Consider the following 9,108-nt stretch of genomic DNA (forward strand, 5'->3'; position numbering starts at 1 on the left):
TAGATTGTGCTAAAGGAAGAATTGTATGGCATCAGGTGAGACCAGGTACAAAAGAAACGTAACTAAAGTACAAACTATGCTGGGAAAAATAAGTTTTTAAAATCCCCACATTTTACAGGAGTCATTTGTTTTTGTTTTTGTTTTTTTTCCAGATTCAAATAGCTGGAAAGAAAAGAAAAATGGGATTTGTTGGAAATCTCAGCAGATATTTTAGGCAGAATGTAGAATGCAGGATAGGGCCCAGCGTGTTTATATTGAACAATAATAAATTGTCTGTGCTGGGAGACTTGACTTGAACTGCAGCTGGAAAGGTTTCTTTCCTTTTTTTCTTTCCATACTGATCTGGTTCAGCCAGGGCATAGCTGTAATTACCTTCTTCCCATCTACAGCTAATACCTCAGAGCAATAAAAAAAATATGAGGGTGTTAAAAATTCAAACACTAATTATGGGCTGTTATATTTACTAAACACAGCTGAGTAATAACAAAAGTTTCAGCTTCTTGTGGCCAGAGCTGCACTATTTGATCTACCAAGTCCCCGGACCCCTTACACTTACTGTATTACATAACAGTTAATAGCGCACTAAAACAGAATTCGATGTACACATTTATTGCCAACCACATACAGCACAACCGTGTACAGATGTCTCCTCTTTCCAGCACAGGTATACCTCTGAAGAGTTCATTCCTTTGTTGATTTTGCTTTTGGTTTCCAGCTAAGTTATATAAATAATACAGAAGCAGATTTTGAAAGGGGAAGCAGCGTATCTCAGCATCCCAGCTGAAGTGCTATGGTAAATATCAGCTAATGCCACCATTCTTTTTGTTACTTATGGCACATTTTCAGGTCTAGCCAAGGAACAAAAATGGGAGCTGCATTAGGTGCCGGTTCTGTTCTGCCACTGTCACTGTTGCCAGCCCTTGCATGCACAGAAAACACATACAGGATGTAGCTTTATATCGCTTAATAAGAACAGAGGTGTATGGATTTTTGGGGTGTCAAACAGCTGTCACAAACTGTCACCTCCGCAGGAGAAACCTTGGCACACAACAAATGCAACTACACTGCTTTTTGGCCATCATTATTCATAGCCAATCAGCGGAGCTGCTCCTAGTATTTCATGTGCAAATAAAACCATGAGGGGAAGACCCCTGGATCAGAATAGTGGGCCAATACATAAAACAGAGGAAACAACATGCTGTCTCTGTCCCTCTGAAGTGGCTCATCATCACCCCTGCACCAACTTTCACCAAATGAGATCTAGCCCGGGGCTATATATTAAATATGCATATCAAAGCAAATGAAAAAATAAACCTGGAGAGTCAAATTGGACAAATTTGCATGCTTGAACTATCACATTTTCAGGTAGATGCTCGCAAATGATAGCATGCTTTTTGATAGTCAAGCATGTTTATATTAGCAATTTTTAAAGCTTTTCCTACTTTACAAATAAAAGATTTCTTCCTGCTGCAGCCTTGCGCAATGTAAACACCAACATGTACATAAACAGTAGTTTGACCAAGCTGTAAAAGGGTGTTGAAGTTTTGTTGGGAAAACAAGCTAATATATTAAAAATAATAAAAACAAAAAATCCAATAAGGAGACACATTTCCCAAAACGCATGAATAAAATGTAACTATGTGATACTACTCTTCATTTCCCAGTTGGTGTTCTGGTTGCACAAATTATTGCTTCCTTTCAAAACAAATAGCAGGGGGCTAAAGTAAAAATGTTATAGCTCAAATCTCCAGGAAATAAAAGGCTTTAAATTATAATACCCAATGAAGTGGTAAACCCTAACGGGTGTAAGATAAATGGGTTGTCATATTTATTTGAGTTTGCATTTTGGGCCACAAAAAAAAAGAGGAGATTCTTCTTAGGGAAGATAATGGTTATCAAATTATCAAAATGCTAACCCCCTCCACCCCTGTCCTATCATTGTGTGTGAATTTAAATATTATAATGGAGCACTGCAAATTGGCTTGAGCATTCGCCATCTGCCAGAACCCTAAACAGGCTAGTTTATCTAATCTCCTCAATATAAACATAAGCATGCTCCATTTCTACACTTCCACTTGAAACACACTCTTGTAAAGAAATCGTACTGGAAAAACATGGACTTTTTTTTTTTTTCTTCTATTGCTCTGAATTATATACAATGACCCTATAGTTTTCAAGGTGCCACTCACTCTAATTTCTTTTCTCCTACTCCCCCATAATACTTATGCACGCGCATTTAGGGTTCTAAAATGCCATAAAACAAATATTTTTGAAACAGTGTCATGCCTCATAGACTTTATTATCTACATGTGAGATAACTGACAAGCGGAGAAACTTTCAGGGACCGCTGTGTATATATTGTTTCCCCTCAAAATAATAGATTTCAAATGCACAGCATCACAGAAATCTTGTTCTGCAATGTTTACCTCACGCAAATGAGAAAATGAAAGCTGAGGCTTGGCTCCAAAAATGTTTCCAGGGCTCTGGAACTAAGCAATACAATGAGGGGCATCTAGGAGAATTTATGATTATTTTATCTGCCAATTCAGCTTCAGTCCAGGTCTAATGCAATTACTAAACTCACACACAAACAATGTGTTTTCAAAGGAAACAAAAGCTCCTGGAAATCTGCTTCTCCCTGGGCTGAGAGCTGCCCCGCTTAACACGCAGGGAAATGAGGGCGGGCGCCTGTGCAGAGCATGGTTAACTTCACACCGGGTGTTAAATTAATATTTCAACCGCTAAAATATTAGACTGTATCATTTAGATTATGAGTTCAATTGAATCTAAAACTGCGTAAACCCCCTTTTCCCCCTAGGGATGCGTTCCTATAAATAAACCAGAGTTCACACCCACTCTTTTTAACCAGAGCTCTCCACTCCCTCTCTGTGGTACCAGCTGCAATTTTTCCCTGCACATCCCGAGGTCTTTCTGCCTCTCCATGTTTCTGAGTGTCACCGGAGCTGCTCCCAAACCCGGAAAAACAAAGGCTCTCTGCTCACCACACACACCAACTTCAGTCCTACACACATAGCACGAATTCACCAACTCCGCAAGTGTTAAAATCAACCGCTAACCTACGGTTACTCCATCATCGTTCTCTCCAGCTTTCTGTAATACATTGTTAATAATTGCTTCATCAAGGTTACTGTCTTTTATTATGAAGATGCTTCAGGCATTTGGCAATAAGTCCATATTCTGACAATAAGCTGCTCTAACGCACAAGCATTGGAAACTCTCATATGCTAACCCCCTTCTTTAATGCGATGTAGTATTGCCAATAATTCTCATCACTTGTCATCCCCGCCAGAGGGGAGGGGGGAGAAGAGCAGCAAACTTTCTCCCTAACTTTCTTCTCTCTGTTTTCCTGTGCTGCTGCATCGACTACAGAGTTGGCAAAGAAGGACAAAAAATCACCGAGCACCACACCAAGCAGTCCGCTGCCTCCCCAAGTCGCCCAGACCAGCAAACTTTACCAACCACTGCAAACTCGCGGTTGGAAACAGAAGAAAAGTTTCACGTTTTTACAACTTCAGAAACCGAGAGGGAAAGCCTGAAGGTGGGATCCGAGCTCACTAAAGGTGGAAACGGTACCAGCAGACAACAGCCACAGACAATGAAACCGGGGACCAAGTACTCTGAGCAACTTAGGAGTCTCAGAAAGTGCCATGAAGAAATCAGAAGAACTTACATGGTCAGCTAAATTTGTGGAAGATCCTGAGAGTTCCTCGTGGTCTGATTTGGAGCTGCCATCCCTTTCATCGATAACGAGGTCTATTGGCATTTTTCCTTTCAAACAACTAATGTACCGATGGCAGAAGTTATCGCACAATTCGTGAACCTGAAAGCAGCAACAGGAGTGATAGCATCAGTAGAGGCAAGCTATCGGATTGCAACTCTTTTTGGGAGCAAGAACAACACTCTGAGCTCCTCCACGAGTAACTCTAATTAAGGGGCACAATAGTTGAAGGCAAGGAAACAATAGAGAAATTGTTGCAGCGCATATTATTCTCCTGAGACTTGCCGCAGCAACAAGTTACAGAGACAGTGTGCTCAGACCGGTGTGCGGGGCAAACCCAGTGTGCCGCTCCCATAGAGAGGGGAGCCGCAGCCCGGCGGTACCTTCGGGCCGGTCCGGGATACGAGCTCAGGACCGTGGGGCTCGGGCATGGCTCCGGCCAGGCCGGGAAGATCTGGCGGGGCTCTGGGAAAGGCGCTCCCAGCGCGGGCACAGCCCCTCCCGCGCCGTGCAGGGCCCCCTGCCTCCTCCAAACATTTACTGCTCGTTTGGGGTTAATGCGCCTGGCGGAGCGGGAGGGAAGCTGGAGGGCTTGCGTTTCTCTTTTGGTTAAACATAGTGCTTCCGAGTCAGGAAAAGAGCTTCTGCCGAGAAAGGGGGTAAGGAGGATGTCAGGGGTTTAATAATGTATAGATGTAATGACTCGGTTGAAATTACACAGAACAAAAAAATGCCGGGCCGGGCTGGGCATGGCTGCCGGTGTCACATGTTCCGGTGGCACAGGTTATGGTGTCACCCGGCGCTCCCCCTCTCCCGGCCGTGTGTCCGCTCCGTCCCGGGCAGGGACAGGAGACAGCCTGCACCAACCCCAGTGCCTCTTACCTTCTCTAACTCCAGGAGGTGGAACCTTAGTACTTGTATTGCTTGGATCATCTGCAAGAGAGTTGGGAGTGGGGGTTAGGTGGGAGATAGGAGCACGGGGATGCGACCCTAAAGGGGCTGAGGGAGTTGCCAGGGTAGCGGTCATTCCCCTGAATCTCAACCCTTCCGTCACGCCTGAGCAATATGGATCAGCTTTACCCTTAGCACTCTGTTTCTATCTGATTGATTCGGGGTGCGGGGCTGGGCGTTTGTTCCCGCGGTCCCAGAGAAGCAGAGCCTCTTCCTCCTCTCTCAGAGGGGCCGCGGAGGGCCGAACACACGCTCGCAACCCCCCCGCCCCCCTCCCCACCGCCCGGGGAAGAAAGGGGAGGGGGGAGATGAATAGTTTGGCATCTTCTTTACAAGAGGATTTAGGCACTTTGAATATTGAAATCGTTCACATTAGCAAAAGAATTACGCTAGAAATCTCCAGCTCCCTCTTCTTAAGCAGTTATTTCCTTCACTTTGGCTTCCCGTGGCTTCTAAGCCCGGCTTCGCGGCGCGCCAAGGCCGGAACGTTGGCCCCGGCTCGCCCCGAGAGCTGCCCTCGGAACCCCTCGGGGAGGCGGGGAGCCCTCCTGGCCCTGCCGCCTCCTGGCCCTGTCGGTGGGCGCTGCCCGGGACTAGGGGCGGGCGGAGGGCAGCGGGCGCAGGGGTGAGGCCTTACCAAATTGTCCAACTCTGGGTTTGAAGAAAAAAGTGGTTTTTCAGCGCGGACCTACGAGAAGAAGGAAAAGCGGCGTGGGTTGAGGCTTCTTCCTCCGGCCCTAGGGATCCCCTCTTTGCAACCTTTCCCCGATCCTCATCCACGGCCCCTTCCACCGGGCACAGGGTGAGGACCCGGCCCGGAGGGCACCCGCCGCCCCCTCCCGCCCCCACCGAGGGGCCGGGAGCCAACCCCTCGCGGCTCGGGGGGCCCCGGGGGGAGCGGTGCCGGACCTGCTTGGCGAAGACGGCGATGTCCTCGTTGAAGGAGTCGGAGGAGCAGACGTCCCCGCCGGCCACGCCGGGCTCCCGGGGCGTGCAGGTCGCCAGCTCGCACTTCTCAAAGACCAGGGCGAGGAGGGGAAACAGCGGGTGCCTACCGGGCGATGGCACACAAAGGGCGGGAGGGGGGGTGGGGGAGAGGGGGGAAGAAGAGCTCTGATCAACAAGTATTTTGGTAACGCAAGGACACGCACGACCACGCGGCCACGCTCTGCAGACTCCCGATATCTCTTCGGGCAGAGCCGGGCAGAAGCCCGTTTGGAAATAAAAACGCGGTTTTTGCGGGTTTGAGGTTTTGTTTCTTTCGGCAACCGCTAACGCCTCAACGCATCCCCCGTGCAGCCCCCGCAGCCGCGGACAGAGTGCCCAACCCAGCGCCTCGCTCCTCTCCCGGGAATCTCGCTCTCTGCACCGCGGTTTAGAATAACGCGAAACACGGAGCTCCCAGCCCTCCCCTCCAGCTATGACCCACAGGGCGCACCGAGGGCAGGCAAACTGCGAACCGAACGGAACGAGGTTTTATTTTCGCAAGGGGCCTGCTAGTAGCTCTGCACTGAAGTTCCCTGGCCTCGCAGCACCCGGGGCCAAACTGCGGTGTCCGAGCAGGGCGCGGGGAGGGGGCGGGGGGCGGCAGCACTTCGCCAAATATTTTCCCATAGTTGGTGCAGTCAGGAAAAAATATCTGATCTGCGTGCTGAGCGTGAGGACGCGGCTGGTGTGCTCTCCTCTTTGGGTCTGAGCAAGGCCCACACTCCGCCGCACACTGCACTCTCTCCTTCGAGATAAATGGGGGTTTCTTTCAAAAAGGGAGTACTCGGTGCCCCCCGGCAGCGCACGAGGCCACACTGCTCTTCCTCCCCGCACTGCTATTCCTCCCCGCACCCTTTCTCTGCTCCACATAGAGCTCCACGCTGCCTCCAGTTCTCACTGCTCCCTTCTCGGGGAGCCCGTGCTCGGAGCAACCCTTTATTTACAGCACGGTATTGTGGCACAGAGCAAAGCACCAGCACTACGCTTCTTCTACCCAAACTCAGCACACCGCGAGCCTGAAGTGCTACCCGGGCCTTCAGAGAGAGACAAAAAAAAAAACAACTCACACACACACACAAAAAGAAAGAAAGAAAAGAAAAAGAAAAAGAAAAAAAGAAAAGAAAAAGAAAAAGAAAAGAAGAAGAGAAAGAAAAAGAGAAGGAGGGGGCAAAAAAAAAAAAAAAATCAACCAGGGCAGCACCCCCGGGGCCTTCCCTGCGCTGTGCCCCGCAGCCGCCTCCCGGGGCGCTGCCACCGCAGCCCGGCCCTGGCCCCGCGCCCCCCTCCGCGCCCCTTCGGCCCCGGGGCGCTCCCCCGGCGCCGCCCCGCGCTGCCCTCCCGCTGCCGGCCCGGGCCCGGCTGTGCCTACCCGTAGATCGCATCCTTGTCCCGCTTCAGAGCGTCGTTGACAGCGGAGCCCATGCTGGCCGGCATGACGTTGGGGTGCGGGGCGTGGGCGCCGTAGTGCTGTCCGGCGTGTAGCGGCGGCCCATGGTTGAGGTGGTGCACCGGGGGGATCGGCCGGGGGGCGTGCGGGTCCCCGTACATGGACGCCGGCACCCCTACGCCGTCCATCCCGCCGTAGTGGGGCAGCTCATCGTACTGTCAGCGCGGGCCGGAAGAAAGAGAGAGGGAGAAAGAGGGGAAGGGGGGCGGGGGGGGGGGGGGGGGGGGGGGGGGAATAAAAAAACAAACAAACAACAACAAAAGTCAGAAGAGAGTGGAGCGCCCGGCCAGGCGCCAGTAGAGCACAACAACCCGGGAACAGCCGCAACGGAGAGAAGGGAATGTGCGGAGGGATCGGCCCGGAGCGGAGCCGGGGGGGCTGAGCGGGGCGCGGAGTGCGAGAAGGAGAGAGAGGGGAGAGCGCTGGGGTGCGGGGTGCGGGGCCGCCCGCGGCTGGGGCAGCCCGGCCGGGTCGCGGGGAAGGAAGGAAGCGAGGGGAGAAGCCGGAGCCGCTCCGCGTTAGGAAGGAAGGAGAAAAAAACCCGATATGAAGGAATAAAGGAGCAGAATCCGAAGCGGCTCGAGAAATAAATCAGCGCCGGGAAGGCGAGAGCAGAGGTAGGGTGCATCGGAGGGGGCGGGAGGTAAAGGGGGAAATAATCGGAAAGTTACCAGAAACATTATTTAGCAGCAATTCCCCTTGTCTTGTCAAAGCCAGAGACAAAAAAAAAAAAAAAAAAAAAAAAAAAAAAAAAAAAAAAAAAAAGGCAGCTCTATATGCACACATATATCCACGCCCGTATATGTGCACACCCGGCAGCAGCAGCGCTTCCCGAGGCAGCTCCCTGCGAGCCGGGAGAGGAGCGGCGCTGCGGGGAAAGGCTGCGACGAGCGAGCGTGGAACAACCGCGAGGAGAGGCACACGCACAGCACTCACGCACACGCACGGCAAGCGCGGGGATCACCCGGGCTCTGTTGGCTAACAGGGGCCGCCATCAGCAGCAGCACCGGCGGAGAGCAAATCGGACAGGCCCCTCTTAGGGAGGATTTATCTATAGGTAAGGGTTGGAGATTTAAACCTACCCTTTGCGCCATCAGTCTGCGCTCCAATAAACTCCTGGATGTGCCGTATATTTAATATCCCAGTGTCCCAGTCCAGCAAAAGAAAAAGTGATTTAGAGTGAAGAAGAGTCTTTTTTTTTTTTTTTTTTTTTTTCCGCTTTTTTTTTTTCTTTTTTTTTTTTTTTGCCACCCACTTACAGACTTCTCCTATTCTCCGGTACGGGGAAATACCACCACCACCACCAGCAACGAGAACGCACCAAAAAAAAAACCAGCCAGCAACCACGATGAGTTTCTGTGTATTTCTTCTTCTTGTTTTTTTGTGTTTTTTTCTCCTCTCTCTTTTTCTCTCTCTTTTTTTCCTTGTTTTCTTTCTCTACGACCCAAAAAAAAAAAAAAAAAAAAAAAAAAAAAAAAAAAAAAAGCACACACACCACACGGTCAAGCCCCCACCGTGCGGGTTACGATCGGCCCGTCAGCAGCCCACATGGAACCGAACTGTCGTGTCTCATGGCTTTTTGCCACTCCAGCTGTCAATCAAAGCCAGGGAATGTCAAGGTAGTGAATGAGTGATGGCTGATGATGATGAAGAAGAGAGGAGGAATCTTTTTAACCCCGGTTTCTTCTTCCAGTAACTCCGCGCTCGGGTTTTGCCTTTTAGGATCGCTACAGGGTTGGTTTTTTTTGTTGTTTTTTTTTTTTTAAGTACTGTGAAGGGGGGTGGGGAAAGATGCGAAGAAAAATGGAATAGTTTGCAAAGCGCGGACTGCCCCCTCTCTCCGTTTTTCCCGGTAGGTATTTTGTCTCCCTCTCTCCCCGCGCTCGGAGATGAGCGAGTGTCAGTGAGTGCTGGCAGGTTGGCTGCCGGCTGCCTTATAGAAGAGGCTCAGTTTTGCAGCGCTGATCGGCGGGAGAATGAAGTG

General features: G+C 50.5%; 1 protein-coding gene across 4 annotated transcripts in view; it reads right to left on the minus strand.

Moving 5' to 3' along the window:
• The window catches only part of MEIS2 (Meis homeobox 2), a 169,581-nt gene extending 161,005 nt beyond the window's left edge, over positions 1-8,576 (minus strand). For 2 of the 4 annotated variants that reach the window (XM_072339219.1, XM_072339216.1), the window contains exons 1-6: positions 8,207-8,576; positions 7,047-7,279; positions 5,600-5,741; positions 5,328-5,378; positions 4,622-4,672; positions 3,692-3,841 (exon numbers count right to left, since the gene is read on the minus strand). In XM_072339219.1, the coding sequence (XP_072195320.1) occupies positions 3,692-3,841; positions 4,622-4,672; positions 5,328-5,378; positions 5,600-5,741; positions 7,047-7,279; positions 8,207-8,218 (639 nt within the window). In that variant the 5' untranslated portion in view covers positions 8,219-8,576. Of the gene's footprint in view, positions 1-3,691; positions 3,842-4,621; positions 4,673-5,327; positions 5,379-5,599; positions 5,742-7,046; positions 7,280-7,795; positions 7,851-8,206 lie in introns of those variants that run through there. The other 2 variants (XM_072339220.1, XM_072339217.1) reach the window with 1 other exon arrangement.
• Between the last annotated feature and the right edge of the window lie 532 nt (positions 8,577-9,108).

Source organism: Excalfactoria chinensis, chromosome 5, assembly GCF_039878825.1.
Source record: "Excalfactoria chinensis isolate bCotChi1 chromosome 5, bCotChi1.hap2, whole genome shotgun sequence".
Taxonomy (NCBI): Eukaryota; Metazoa; Chordata; class Aves; order Galliformes; family Phasianidae; genus Excalfactoria; species Excalfactoria chinensis.